The 16292-nt window shown below is 43.3% G+C and overlaps 1 protein-coding gene across 1 annotated transcript; it reads right to left on the bottom strand.

Moving 5' to 3' along the window:
* Positions 1–14883: 14883 nt before the first annotated feature.
* On the bottom strand, positions 14884–15832 carry LOC120770663 (keratin-associated protein 5-4-like). The gene is made up of 2 exons (XM_040098253.1): positions 15347–15832; positions 14884–15042 (listed from the first exon to the last, which is right to left on the bottom strand). Exons 1-2 carry the CDS (start codon positions 15830–15832, stop codon positions 14884–14886), a joined length of 645 nt encoding a protein of 214 aa, XP_039954187.1.
* Between the last annotated feature and the right edge of the window lie 460 nt (positions 15833–16292).

Raw genomic sequence — 16292 nt, 5'->3', positions numbered from 1 at the left:
GGTAACCATTTTTGCACTTGATTTTTATTTCCTCGTTTGTTGTCAATTCTATAAGTTCTTCTTCCAGCTGAGTTGCTGTGTTGACATCTGAAAACGGATCCAACACCCAGTCTGGTATTTCCAAGTTCAAAATGTCCTGGTATCGTTCGGTGAAGTCAATGTGGAGGTTTTCCAAATGTTGGCAGTAGGCAAACAATTCGTCGTTACTGCATGATACTGATAAATTCGGAAAATTGTGAAACTCACGTCTGCCCAGATAGCCAACGAACTTCAGTATGAAACAACAAACGATTGAAATCCTCGTCATTAGTAACACAAAGCTGATTAAATAATCTATCATTCAAAGAGCTGTTGCGGATTTTATTGACTGCTTTGATGACATATTGCAGTGATTGAAATAGTTTTTCCCTTAAGTTTGTAGCAACTAAATGTTGTCTATGAATAACGCAATGTACACCAAGGACATCTGAAATTTTATTTTTTAAGTACGCTATGAAGCCTTTAAGGCACCCTGTCATAGCCGGAGTGCCATCCGTAGCAATTGAAATAATATTTTTCAAAAGAATCTCTTTCTCATCGCAAAAATTTTCCAATATATTGAATATGGTTTTGCCTTTTATATCGGTCTCTAAGTTTCGATCGCACAATGATTCTTCAATGTTTTCAGCCATTTCATCGATTCGTCTTTGCACAGAATTATTACTCAAGGGAATTTTTCGGATAATATCTGCGGCCGGTTTATGAATCACGGTAGTTATTACTTCATTTATTGCTGGCAATATTAACTCTTCTCCGATGTTACGTGGTTTGCCTTTTTGAGCAATTAATAAAGAGATATTGTACGAAGCTCGAAGTCCGTCGTCATCTTGTTTAGCAGCCGCCGAAAATAGTTTTGCTACACTTGGCTGAGTATTATGCTTCTTCTCTAGGTCTTGAAAATATGCTACATTCTTGTCACTCTTATCTGGACGCATTTTATTCAAATGATCTTGCAGTCTTGAAGGCACAACGGCGACGATGGGTTTGTGGGATTTTCAATGAATCCGATTTTAATGTATTCCGCACAGTATTGCCGTCTCTTCTTTTTTACTTCCGACATTGTTTTGCTTTGAGAAATACGTTTAACTTCGCGAGTAGTGTAAAAGAGGCGTAAGTAATGCTCATCTATTGCGCGCAAAACCACAAATGAATATAAAATAAATATTACATTGTTGCTTAAGCACAATTATTATATAGTAGTCCAAAAATATGAATTCTTATTTTTCCTAGAAATACATTCGTAAAAAAATGATCTTTCTCCTTTTTTTATTATCTTATTTTTCCCAGAAATACATTTGTAAGAAAGGATAAGGATCCTTTTTTTTATTTTCCACATAAAAGATTGAAGGAGTTCAAAAGCTCAAAATGTGCGCTACATCAGCTACCTACCCGACGTCATTTCGCAAGTGATAAAATAAATTATTCAAGAGCTCAAAGCATGCGCTACATCAGCTCGTAGCTACCTACCCTACACCTTTGCGCAAATGATTATATTATGATAGCAAAAGCCCATATACAGATTTGGCAATGGCAATAGCAATACGTTTGACAGTTAGTATTCTATAAATTCCATCCTGTCGAGATGCCCCGTTATGAAACGGAGGGACCAATTGACATGATTTTAATTTTTTTTTATATTCTATAAAATATGACAGATATATGAACTACGCGGAGAGAAATATTGAACCGAGTTTGAGCAATCTTTTAATTCATATTAGTTGATGTTCACAAGTTGTTGTTGAGAGACGAGAGCTCATGCAGTCGTTGTCTAAGAGGCCTCCTAGCTAAATAAAATTACAAATAACCCCCCAGATCTCTACACAACGCCCCCATTTTTTTTCTGGGTCTCTTACCGCCCCCCTTGACACCTGCAGCGCCCATAAGGGGGCGTTATCGCCCACTTTGTGAAACACTGCCATAGAACATAAAGAGTTTATATATGGTATCGTAGAGCCAGAGAAACACTTTCGGTGAGAGACCCCACCTTTTGCCAGTTGCTTCTCTACAGCAGTATAAGGCAACCGATGCCTTGTTTGCTCTCTGATCGATATTCGGCTTCCTTGATATCGTTCTATCCAGGATGAGCCCCAGATTTTTCACTGTATCCGCCGATTGCAGACAAGCTTCTCCCATTTTGCAGCAGCAGGATCTTGTATCTTCGGTTTTATTTCGGGTTGATGGCGAAACCACTTCCGACTGCGCAATTTTTTACGATGCTGAGATACCCTTGCGTAAACTAGTACACGTTACTCAGAAGGTGAAGAAAGTTCCCCGAAACGGCTGACTCATCGACTTAAAATTTTCGGACGGACTTCTTCTTAATTGGCGTAGACACCGCTTACGCGATTATAGCCGAGTTAACAACAGCGCGCCAGTCGTTTCTTCTTTTCGCTACGTGGCGCCAATTGGAAATTCCAAACGTAGCCAGGTCCTTCTCCACTTGGTCCTTCAAACGGAGTGGAGGTCTTCCTCTTTCTCTGCTTCCCCCGGCGGGTACAGCGTCGAATACTTTCAGAGCTGAAGTGTTTTCGTTCATTCGGATAACATGACCTATCCAGCGTAGCCGCTGACTCTTAATTCGCTGAACTATGTCAATGTCGTCATATATCTCGTACAGCTCATCGTTCCATCGAATGCTATATTCGCCAATGCCAACGCGCAAAGGAGCATAAATCTTTCGCAGAATTTTTCTCTCGAAAACTCGCAACGTCGACTCATCAGTTGCTGTCATCGCCCAGGCTCTGCACCATACAGCAGGACAAGAATTATGAGTGACTTGTAAAGTTTGGTTTTTGTTCGTCGAGAGAGGACTTTGCTTATCAATTGCCTACTCAGTCCGAGTAGCATCTGTTGGCAAGAGTTATCCCGCGTTGGGTTTCCAGGCTGACATTGTTGGTGGTGTTTACGCTGGTTCCAGGATAGACGAAATTATCTACGACTTCAAAGTTATGACTGTCAACAGTGACGTGGGAGCCTCGAGAGTGCGACGACATACGCCAGCAGCTGTACACTCTTATAAAATATTGTACCTGCTCGATTAAGTTCTGCAGCTCGGATCATTTTCTCTAGCAGCAGGTTGAAGAAGTCGCACGATAGGGAGTCGCCCTGTCTGAAACCTCGTTTGGTATCGAACGGCTCGGAGAGGTCCTTCCCGATTCTGACGGAGCTTTTGGTGTTTCTCAACGTCAGTTTACACAGCCGTATTAGTTTTTCGGGGATACCAATTCAGACATCGCGGCATAAATGCACCTTCTTTTCGTGCTGTCGAAAGCAGCTTTGAAATCGACGAAGAGGTGGTGTGTGTCGATTCTCTTTTCACGGGTCTTTCGGACGAACTGTTTAGTTATATTTGTCAGGTAATGAAAAGTAATCATAATTTAATTTTTCATTTTTCGATTTGAGGTAATTTTAAACAGAAACATCCTTCCAGGCACCATTTCTTTGATATCTTCCTGGATATCGACTACAGGAGGTTAGGTTAGATTCTACTCACTGGCAGTCACCCCATACAATGACATTCTGTTTTTTGTAGTAATGCCAGATAGAAGTTCAGTTAAATTTGAGCTGATGATCAAGCGACTTAATATCTAAATGTGATACTTATCAAGAACCTTGAACTCTGAAACTCTTAAATAAGCCGGATTCCATATAAGTCTGGGGAGAAGCAAATGATGTGTTCCAGTATCTCTAATGCTTACTTCCCTGCTTTTTATGCATGCTTTGTCATTACTCGTGGTCATCCGGATCACATATCCAAAATTACTCTCAGGGTCTTGGAAAGCTTCCAAATTTCTAACTCAACCCCGTTGTGCCTTATGGGTTTCTACAGTATCCGTCTCATTGGCATGTACGTCTAGGTTGGCCGATATCGCCCATCGGTGCTTGACCCATAGAGGATTGTTCAATACGTTACTGGTTGTATCTACCAAGTTTCCAGTTATTTGTATAGTATAGTATATGTATTATATATATTACTAGCACATCCGACAGACGTTGTCCTGTACACACGCCCTTAATCCGAAAGTTTCAATCTTTTTTACAATAAGCTGTAATAATCTGAACCCTTTTGATGAAAATTATTACAATATCTAACCTCATTACAGGTACATTTATCACAATTCAACCAATCCATAGCGTGTGAGTATGCGTATACTGTATGAGTGAAATGAAATCTAGAAGCTGTGTTAGTAAAAATGTTAAGTCGTTTTAACTAAAGGTGAAAAAACTTAAAACTTATAACATATATTTTTTGTAATTTACATAAATTTAGATTATCTTATGCCATTGGATGTACAATATTTTTAGTTAATCCTTGAGGCGTATAAACAAACAAATTCGAAGGTTTTTGAACTCTGGAACATGCAACATAAAATTGACTGTATTTCTCTTACGGGTTTCCTGGCGTTGCATTGGTGTTTGACCTGACAACAGTAAATTTTTAATTTCATGCCAGTTTGGATTACAGGTCAATGTGATAAAAAGATTTGGTCGGCCGTATGCACGTACGTAAGTCATAGCATCTAGCAAATGACGCGGACTGCCAATGTATGATGATGGGAGGATATACGCAGTACCGATGTTGTTGATGTTATTTCTTGCATCTACGTTACCGATTATGGCATCACGCAAATTAATGTACTCCTTAGTACGAAATTGTGCTTAATGAAATTTTATATATCGTAACCTCAAACTTTCGATTTTTACATACATATCTACAATGTCTTCATGCATCGGCGAATGTTGTTGTCTTTATTAGCACAAATCATCAACCGTTATGCATAGAAGTTCATAGCACTAACTGTCTTCATCAGTTCTTCACCTGCAAATGAATATATTTATGAGATAAACATAAATTATTGACTTAAAGAAATTGTTTGTTTAGTATTAAAATGATATCCATTTTTTCCTTCCCAAAATATCAACGGATACTGCAAAGCATCGTAAGAACGATGATTGTCTTGAATTATTTGCATCGTATCTCTGCGTTGTATGCGTATGTCTCGACGTTCACATGGGTGACAAGCCATAACAACTGCAACTTTAATAACAATTGGAACATTACACCTGCTTCCGAGCTCTGCATAGGGCACTTTGTCTGCTTTAATGACAATGACGTAGTTGTCGTTTTGCAGTCTGTTAAAAAGGGTTTTAAACAATTGTACCAATTGGTTTTTCAAAAACGTTTCCAAAATGTACACAATTTTTCGTTCCTCCATCTGCGTAAGCGCAGCGTATGTGTAATGTAAATAGACGATCTTGAACCAATTGCGCGTTCCGAGTACGTCGAACAATATATCTTTCTCTTCCAAGAAGACGTGGTATTTTTCTGTAAAAATAAGAAACTATTAAATAATACGCAACAAATATGAGTTACTTATTGAAGATGAAATTTTAATTAACTAACTAAAAAGATTTATCTTGCAACCAGTTGCTACAGAGTATTATAGTTGTCTGGTTGTCATTACTTTGGCCACGTCACCTCTCCTTCCGGGTCAGCTGAGGATGAGACGCAAGCTATATGGAAACATTTACAAGATAATTCAGTTGATGTGGAACATCTAGAAGTTGTCGGTGCTGACGGCACCAACACGAACACAGGTTGGAAAGGAGGAAACATTCGGAAACTAGAAGAAAGCATAGGTAGGCCATTACAGTGGGTTGTTCGTCTTCTGCATTTCAACGAACTTCCATTTCGTGCTCTTTTCGAACACATAGATGATGTCTCAAAGAGTCCAAATACATGCTCTGGCGACATAGGTAAACTGCTCCCTGATTGTGAAAAGTTGCCTGTTGTCAAATTTGAAAGTTTTCCATCCTGCCAATTTCCTTCTGAGGTTATTAATCCGACCCAACTTAGCACAGACCAAGCTTATCTCTATAAAATATCAGAAGATGTTATTTCCGGTCAATGTTTCTTAGATTTAGCGTCGATGCATCCAGGTAACATGTGCAAATCTCGCTGGCTCACCTGTGCAAATAGAATTCCGAGATTATGCATTCCTACTGATAAACCAACAAAAGAAATAAAGATTTTGTTCAAGTACATACTTACAGTTTACTCACCTTTGTGGTTCTCAATAAGATTCAACAGTTCAATCAAAGATGGCTCGCGCCATCTCTATGCTGCAATTCAAAGGTCGAGATACTTACCTGCTAAACTGCGCAGGTTGTCGATTCATCCATTCAACAGAATGCTTTCTTTGCTCTTGGTTGGCCCTTGACCGTCTTCTGGCAGCCAGAGAAGCAGAGTCTGACACTGTAAATGGAAGGGTTAGATGTATTAAAGTGCCAAAGCTGAATTTCAGAGCTAATAATTATTACGATATGATTAACTGGAAGGCTATTACCTTGACTGTTCCACCAGTTCTTTGTTCAGTTTCTAACGAAGAACTCATAAAAGGGCTGTCGGGAGACACTGCAGAGGTATGGAAATTTTGTGAATTCCCCTCTCACACCGTGGCAGGCGATAGAACCGTCAAACTGGTGACAGAGGCATCTTTTAAAGTTATTGGCCCCCAATCTCGTGATCGTTTTATACGCTCTACACTGAAATCTAGGCAACAAGTGCCAAAGTTTAGTACAAAACCTGATTTTATCAATTAGTTTGACACAGATTAAGACTTAAACAAGCCTGACATATGGTTGGTTGGTTGGGTTGGGCTTGGGAGGAACCCGAAGAGCAGCCACCTCCACGCGATGGGTTCTGGGTGACCAATACAGGTTAGTTGAGAGCTGCAACAATTTTCACCTTGCGCTGTGGCGCGCCGCCTTTTCGCTCGTATCTCGGGAACGGTTCGTCCTACGGCCATGATCACATATCCCATTTCGGTAGCAAATGACGTGACAAATAACTTTTGTTTAATACATTTTGCCATGAGATGCGTATTTCAGGCGCTAGGTAGACAATTTCACGATTTTAGGCGAATTTCCGAAATTTCAAGGTCGGAGTTGGGGTTGAAGATGCAATCCGATCTCAAAACAAAAAGTTGCATTGGAATCAGGAAGTACTAAGGCAACTTTTCCGCACTATTAGAAATCCCGAATCGAAAAAAGTCCAGAATCGACCCACCCTATTATACACCCACCTCTGTTTTTACACGGTAGATACGTTCCTCAGAAATCCGTGTAAAAAAAACCGTGTAAAAAAAGAGGCGTTTGCTATATAAAAATGGGAGATACGTTCCATGTTATCTGAAAACCATGTAAGATGAAATAAAGAACAATATTTACTTCGAAAAATCGTTTAAAATTTTTAAAACTATGAAGTTTCAGATATGCATACAAATTGTATGTTCATAAGGCATTTTATTGAGAAAACAAAATAAATCTGTTAATCCAGAATTAAAATCAGAAAAATTAGAATAGAAATAAAGAAAATTATTTACATAGCTACATAATTATTCGTCGCTACTTGATAACAAGCGCAATTGGTTGCGACGAACTGAACTAAAGTCGGTATCATCGCTGGAGATATCCATTTCAGCAATGTAAATATCATGCGAACAAAATGTGTAGGTAAGAGTTTCCGAATAAGGAGATTTCCCGGTTACTACTATGTATCTTCATTTCAGCAATGGTGCTAAGTGGGGTAAAAACAAACATAATTACAAGACAGTGATTTTAAAACCGTACTAGATTAAACATTTTTTACAAAAAAAAAAAATTTCAACCGTGTACCTTCAAATCCGTGTAAAAGGAAAGCGTTTAAAAAAGAGTGGGGTTTATATAAAAGATCAGGATGACGAGAAAAGTTGTAATACGGATGACTGGCTGTCAGTGCAAGACGTAACATGAGTAAAAATTTAGTTATTTCGATAAAACTTGGTATGTGAGTTCCTTAGTTTCCCAATCGCACCTGAGGGAAAATTGTTTTTAAAAAAACAACCAAACTTGCTGAGTACAAATCTTATGAGTATTGCTATCTACAGTATGAAAATGGATGAAATCGGAGTATAACCCTGCTCACTCCCCATATAACGGTACTGTTAAAAACTAGTAAAATTTCGATAAATCAATAACTAAATATGCCAATACCGAGATGGTATGAGAGAGCCTTATGAAACTCTATGTGAAAATTGGATGACTGGCGTGGCACCGTCCACTTTTTGGTGAAATCCCATATCTAGGAACCCGACTCACCGATTTCAACAAAACTTGGTATGTGACATTCTTTTCATATTTCTATGTCATGTTGTGAAAATGAGCGAATTCGAACAAAAATCGTGCTTACTTTCCATATAGCATACATTTAAATTCCACTTGATTATTTTACTTTCCAGTACAGAAATCAAGAAACAATTAATAAAATTGGATTAAACTTTGAACTAATAATTAATTTTTGTTTGAAAATATCGGTCAATGTCTAAGATGTATAATTGAAATTCACGGACAATCCTTCTCTTATAATGGTTAGTCTGTATGTCAAAAATTAGTTGAATCGAATCAATACTTACCTTAACTCTCATTAACCTAACACAAAGATAATCGAACTTCCGGGTGACTTTGTACCGCATATATTAGCCAATATGTGAGTTATCTCAATGAAAGTAAGATAGCTTGTTTTATTCATAACAGTGTATCTTTGTGCCGAAAATAGATAAATTTGAGCGAATACTTGTATTTTTCAGGATTTTCGAACATGCGGCTATCTTTACTATATATGATTAGTTTTTTAGTAAGAGACAGGTTAGTAGCATGTCCATACTACCTCAACTTCCATATGCTACATATAAGGGTTTTCGTGTTTCTAAGAAACCTTATGTGTCTGTCAGTATAGGAGTTATATATAGTGTATGAATATTTAAAATTGCTTGGATTTCGATCCTCAGGTTGACGTTTTACATCATAAAGTATTTCCCTGGCTTTGATTCATGTAAGTTGCAAGAGTATAATATATTCGGTTTCACCCGACCTTAGCCATTCTTTTCTTTTACGAGATATTATTATACTTTATAATTTGCTTTGCGCTCAGCAGCATTGACAGCAAACAAATACACAACTGCGCGTAGGCATGTGTGTTTGCTCGCTTTGACAGGACAGAAATCGATTTACAGCGAAAGCCATAGGCATTCAACAAATGTATTCATATCTAACTACATAGACGCTATAGGTATGAGTCTTAGATACATATAAACAAAATATACTTCAACATACTTATATACGTTCATACCAATCATCCTACTTGTGCATGTATGTAAGTGTGAACGTGTCACTTGCAAATATCAATCATATTTCCTCCTTATAACCTAATACAATTTATTATGTATAACAACAACAAAAGCAACAACAACAAAAGCAACAACCAAATAATTTTGCACGTTAATAAATTTCAATCAATATTCTCAAGTGTCGCTTAAGCTGCATTTGTTTACCTAGATACATATTGTATGTTAATAAATGTACAGTCATGTTGTCAAATAGAGGATTCTAGTGGCGATGTAACCCACAAGAATTCCAAACAATACTGAAGAAAAATGACATGGCAGCTTAACACGACTCAAGCGTGATCTGTCAAAAAACCTATTGAAAAAAGTACCTCTACTTGAATTAAAAGTTATATATAAAAGCGCCACAAATAAACTGTTTACAATAGTTTGCTTACAGACTTACACTGCGTTACGCTCGGATATAAACAGTAGGTATTTCCATCATAAAAAACAACCATTAACCTGTATGTTCTAAGGTAAGCTTTGTTGACATTTTTCTCAGCAGCGCTCTTTTAGGCCACATGGTTAGTAGTAAACCTGTACAATTGGCCTGCATCGAGAATTTTACAACCGCTATGGAATATATAATATTATTGTTTTACTTGATAATACATTTTTTAACAATATTTTTATAGCCTTCCCACCATAGCACTTCAACACATGCTCATTCATTGAGGACTTCAATGGGCGCTCTGTGCGCTTCCATTAAGGCAGTTTGACATAAATTTTCGCAAATAGGTGTATGCTTATATGCGTATGCAATTTCTAGCTGTTGTTTTTTACTTCGTTCACTTTTTCAAAGCAAGAGCATAATTTTCACTGCCATATAAATTCTCTACACATATGGCCATGAGTTGCGCTCGGGTCATGAAGCGGCAAGTGAAGCCTGAATTATGACACCCAACGCGTATGTTAAATGCAATTTGGAGAATTTATTAGTTACATTAGTGTTCACATGCGCGGCTAGAAGAAGTCTGGCGCTGGAGGTTTTGCTGTAAATAAGTACGCCGTACTCGCACCTATTTATGACCTCGATCACCTATTCGTTATGTTATCATACATAAAAGAGGGCGCCGAATTATGCAAAATCTGTAGATACATATGTTACATCCGGTTGTGGTTCCATTCAGTCTGCATTCCGCTAAAATTGCCACAATGGTTAAAATGAATTAAGACTACAAAGTTGAATCGTTAGTTAAAAAGGGAGATGCACGAGCGCAGGCCGCAGGCGGACGCACTTGGGCAGGGTGGTTACAAAATTAAGTCTTATCCAGACTTGGCATGTTTCTCTATGATCCTTTTCCTTCAAACAACCCTTGAAGGAGGAGAATGGTCTAGGACAGATTTAGGGAATTGTATTTCCAGCTGCCCTCGCGCATTCTGATGACGGTCATAACCGAGAAGCCCATCTTCGCGGTCAACGTCCGGTGTGTTTTACGTGGGCACCTGCTGACGACAGCCTTACTCCACGGCGCTCAAAAGCACAGCGGATCAAATCAATGCGTTGATCAGCGCCCTGAGAATGCAAAGCATTTTCAGTACCAATTGGCAGTGTGGAATGGACACACTAACCATCTTGGTAGGGTTCGAGGCCCATCTTAAACCTCTGCCGTGCTTTGGGTCCGGCACCCGGTTGCAATGCAACTCCACATTCAACTGACAAAGTCAGTTCTTCCGGCGATTTGGGTTTCAACCACAACCACCACGATACTCCCCGAGGGGCCAGTCTGCATGAGCAGGTTGGAGCGAACTCCAAGGTCTCCTGCTCCCCGTGGTACCAGAATTAAGTCTCCGGTCAGACCTCGTAGCCGAAACTACTACCAGTTGAGCTTCCATACGGCTCTGGACTGGTGGCCAGGGGTTGGACCCCATACACACATCACTTACACACACCAATCATACAGAAACTAACCCTAACTTCCAGCTAACCGCCTTCGCCGCTTAAATAATTCACGCGCAAACGACCCTAACTGTTCGGCATTCCGACTAGTGGAGATCACACCACTAACATCTAATCGTCCATCCGTCCAGCTAATCCCCATACCACCCAGCTCCCTAATGTCCGAGTACATCGGGCACTCCACAATTAAATGCGACCAGTTTTCTAAAACTGCCCCACAAAAACACCCGACGTATCCGATAGGTGCCTCCGATGTAAAAATGCATTCAGAGGCCCATGCCCCGTAAGCAGGAAACCCAGACTCAGTCAAAATCTGAAGTCTGGGTTATCCACAACGAACCCCACGTCCCGATTGTACTCGTACGTCACTTGGCCGTTAGGACTATTGTCCCAACGTTCTTGCCACCTACATCTAACCCTATCATCTAGGAGCCTCTTGCTCCCTAGATATCCCTCCCTCTCCACATCATCGTCGGAAATCCAGTCATTCCGCAGCAATGACACACTCAAGCCCCTTCTTAACCTGAATGCAACAGCACGCTGTATGACAATCAGGTCAAGAGGGGGTGCACCTAACAAGACCTGCATCGCATCCGTAGAGACGGTGCGACATACAGGCAAACATGCAAGCATCATGCAACGCTGGATTGAGAGGACCTTTTGAGACCCCCAGACAGTCGTGGCTGTCTCCCACCATACAGGGGCTTCATAAGTGGCACAGGCCACAAACAAGCCACGATATATGGTGCGGACAACACGACGTCCGAGACCCCAATCGCTCCTCAAAATCTGTCGTATTTTTCCTACAGTTGCCTGCAGTCGCTCCTTTACACTCGCCAAGTGTGGAGTAAAACACATCCTTTCACTCATGTCAGTCCCAGATATTTGACTTGCGTCACATATCTGATGCTGACCCCGTTCACACGGACAATCGGTGGACGACCCGATGACAATCTACCTTTCAGCAGCATTGCCACCGTTTTGTCCATCGATATGTCGACCCCCACACCTAAACCCCAAGAATTAACGCAAGAATTAACGATCTCTAAGAGATCTCCTCCCGCCCGTTCTAGCTCAGACCTCGAGCGACCTTCGACCATAAGAAGAAGGTCGTCCGCATACGCACAACATTTACAGAGTGGCTCGAGCTGCCCAAGCAGAGTGTCCATCATAAGGTTCCAAATATATGGACCACAGATGGAACCCTGCGGGCAGCCTCGAACAACTCCGATCTCCACACTCCCATTCATGCCGACAAGAGAGGCCTTTCTGTACGAAAAATAACTCCGCCAAAGAGAAATTTCTGGACAGCCAAGCTCCTCCAGCCATTGCACCACTCGATCCCAGCTTAGGTAATCAAACGCCCCCTTGAAGTCAACAAATATGCCGAGGACATATTTGTTGACATTCTCCCTAACGACACTCTGAACGTAGAATCACGCATCCTCTATACTGCGTCCTTTCCTGAACCCAAACTGCCTATCCGACCACATACCCCGCGTTAGCTCCTGAAGCCGTTCCACTATGACCCTTTCCAGCACTTTTCCAAGTACTGCAAGGAGACTGATGCCCCGATAAGATCGAGGATCGCTCCTGACCTTATCAGGGGACAGAAGAGGAACAACCCTAGCACTTTTCCACTCGCGTGGAAAGTATCCCTCCCAGACGCACTTATTATAAATGGCCTCCAGGTATTCCGGAATGAACTTCCATAAGCTTTTACACATCTCTCCGTTCAAACCATCAAAACCTGGGGACTGTTTAGACCGAACCAGGCCAAAGACGTACCCCAACTCCCCATCATCTCACGGAGGGCTGGCACCTCTTGTGCTTGAGGTACCTGCACCTCCGACCTAGGAAAGAACGCACCTAACAGAACCCCCGCACACTCTCTCCACGCCGATAACAGAGTGTCACCGACGCGAAGTGAGGTAATATCCTCCCTCCTACGACCCCGGCAGATCCTATAGACCTGACCCCAGGGGTCGTTCCTATTCTCTCTCACAAAACTCCTCCACTCTTCCTCTTTACTTTTCACCAGCATCTCCTTATATTCCCTATCCGCACAACTAAATTCATACCTAAGCTGGGACAGCCTATCAGAATTGGACCGTCGGGCGCGTTGAAACTTTCGCCTCAATCGCCTGACAGTCCTCCTCTTCAAGGTTAACTCATGCGTCCACCATTTAATTTTACTAAGTCTGGAACACTCATACCTACCAAAAACCCTATCATTAACCCCCCACACTACCTTATATAGACGAGCAATTTGCTCGTCAACCTGCAACTCCTCAAACTCTCCTCTCTAAGCGGTATGCTAAATACCGCTTCCCTAACCGAGAGTCCATATTGGTTTCAGTCAGTACCAGCGGTACGCCATCGCCGCAGTGGACTCTCATAAGGCAATCCCCACCCTCCCTTAACCTCCCATCTATCGCTGAAAGCCCTACTTGCTGCCTCATTCATAAGCGTCACGTCAATGTCACTTACGCCCCTAGGCCCATTAAACGTATACCATTCACTCGGCTCATTCAAAATGTGGAGGCTTTTAGCCACCACCCATTCGCTTAATGCCTCGCCTCGACTGTGGCTTTGGTATCCAGACGAATTCCGGGATACCTTACTAAACCACATCGAGGACGAGGCATTCGCATCCAGCAATAGGATAAATGGACTGCTACTCGCAAGTAGTAACAGCTTATCCATGTAGCCCAGGTAGGGCTCTAGGGGCTCGCTATATTTACAATATAAACTAGCTACAATCATCCTACCAAACTCCCCTTCTATCGCTACACATATACCCAGTTGTGAAGAATCCACAACTACGCAATCGTAGTGTGGATTATTCACAACTATTGCAGCGTTAGCTCTAAGGTCAGTGAAGACCTTAAAACCCACAGGAAGACCCCGAACCACACCATTGGTGGCGTAGGGCTCCTGGAGTAGAGCAATACTGCACCCCCCCTCAACCATGCAATCCCCCAACTCACACATTACGGCATAAGAGCCCTGACAGTTGAACTGGATAATCCCTCCCATCAGTGTCTGGCGAGGGCGCGCTCCACAAGGCCACAATATATAGGGCAGACACCTGACATCATCAGATGCCCAGCTGGTCTACCCTTAAACTCACAGTTGCGACAATGGGGTGCATTGACGCAACTGGCAGCTTTGTGGCCTTCTTGACCGCACCTCCGACAGACATTTGCTTTGGCCCTACACTCAGCCACCCGATGATCAAATCCCATACACCGGAAGCAGCCAGCGACGGGGCTATCCGGTCGCACCCGGAAGTGGAACCACTTTATGTAGCACCGACCCTTCTCCAAGAGGGCGGACATCAACTTGTCCGTACCCTCCAGGACAACGTTGGTGCTACCGTCAGCGGCCACCTTCCAGGGACGACTGACCATCCTCACGTCAGTCCTCTGGGACGCCGGGCTGAAGTCCTTGAGGTTCAGCCGGAGTAGATCTTCCATGAATTCCTCATGGGAGATCTCCGTATGGACCCCCTGGACCACCACCCGGCGACCCAACTTCCGGTTGACAGAGACGTCCAACCCCCCCTCCTCGAATTTCTTGTTATTCGCAACTTTCTCCCTCTCAAGAACAGAGGGAGTGCGAATAACCGCCCCACCACCCTTAATTGGTCTAACATCATGGACCCTCACACCAAGTGAGGGACCCACCTCTTTGACCACCTTCTTTATAACCTCCTTAGAGGAATTTGCAGGCCCCTTACTCCTTACCACGACCGACCAGGTCTCCACAGGCGTCGGCGTCACCGGTGTGATTGCATAAAGCACAGGTGCAGGAGGCGCAGGTATCGGGGCCGACGGAGCCGGCATTGACCTGCTCGGGGTCAGGAGTGTCCCCCGCAACTTCCCCTAAGGGCATCTACCTGACCGCGAAGATGGGCATTTTCGGTAATTACCGTCATCAGGAGCGCCTCATACTTTGAGGCAAGCTCCAACAGCCCCTTCGCGGTCTCTCTCTCAAAGGCCTTGGCTTCGAACACAAGCTCGTTTTGCTCCCCCGTGATTCTTTTGGCAGCCGCAACATGGCTGACTGCCCCACCCCCAACAACCACAGATCTCCTAGACCGAACCCGCGTTCCCTCTTTCTTGGCACTCGAGATACGAGTGCCCGCATTCGAAACGCCCTCCCTCGCGACGCCCACTCCTTTGCCCACCGTACTAACCGGATGGGCCACGCTCCCACTACCGCTCCCACCATCATTGCGCGACGACCCCGTACGCGCAGTCGCTTTCACGGTGGTGGCCACTAAGGCACTCCCACCACAACACCCGCTCCCTCCCTCGACACCCCCTACGTTACGCGGCGACCCCGCACGCGTACCCACCTTCTCAGCGGAGGCCACGTTGGCAATCCCGCCACAACTCCCGCTCCCTCCCTCTGTACCCCCCACGTTACGCGGCGACCCAGCACGCGTAACCACCTTCTCGACGGAGGCCACGGTGGCACTCCCGCCACAGCTCTCGCTCCCTCCCTCGCTTCCGTTCTCCTTACGCGGCGACCCCAAATGCGCTTTACTCCGCGATAGAGACTTTACCGCTCCCATCGTTTCCCCCTCGCCGCCCGACGTGGAGTCATCCACGACTGTGGAAGCGGCGGATTCTCCGCTTCCAGCGAGGGCCTTCGTCCTCCTCTTCCGTCCAGGAGGCATCTCGCTTCCCAACTTACCCTTCAGTCGGACTGATCCGCTGGCGATCTCCCTGCGGGGAGGGAGATAAGAATATTCCCGCGGTAAGGCATGCCTGTCGTATGAGGCGACTAAAATCCAATATGCACTATGTCCGACATTCGCATGTCTGGTTTATTGAATGTCGGCATGGTGAGAGATGTCAGAAAAGTGCTATATTGAAATACTATCAAATTCATTGAATGGGTTTGCGATTATATAACAAACACAAAAATGAAAGGGATAACAAAAAAATCATACAGTCGGGTTCTTAAGAATTCCTCGGAATTTTTGGGGGCTCGACTGGCAGTAGCTTAAGCGCAAGCTTGGGCTACAGGTCACACCAAAGACTAAAACATGGTACCACGGGGAGCAGCCGCCCCTGAAGTTCGCTTCAGTCTGCTCATTGGGTCTTGGCCCTTTGGGGAGATTCGTGGTGGCTGTG

The sequence above is a fragment of the Bactrocera tryoni genome, chromosome 3 (genome assembly GCF_016617805.1).
Source record: "Bactrocera tryoni isolate S06 chromosome 3, CSIRO_BtryS06_freeze2, whole genome shotgun sequence".
NCBI lineage: Eukaryota > Metazoa > Arthropoda > Insecta > Diptera > Tephritidae > Bactrocera > Bactrocera tryoni.
This window is presented reverse-complemented; position numbering and strand designations above follow the sequence as displayed.

Bases quoted from the DNA above. Each gene is read 5' to 3' on its own strand.
- LOC120770663 (XM_040098253.1), bottom strand. From the start codon at position 15,832: ATGCCTCCTGGACGGAAGAGGAGGACGAAGGCCCTCGCTGGAAGCGGA. The intron at 15,043-15,346 runs GTTAGTACGGTG...GCGGTCAGGTAG, and splicing joins GTGGGAGCGTGGCCCATCCG to ATGCCCTTAGGGGAAGTTGC.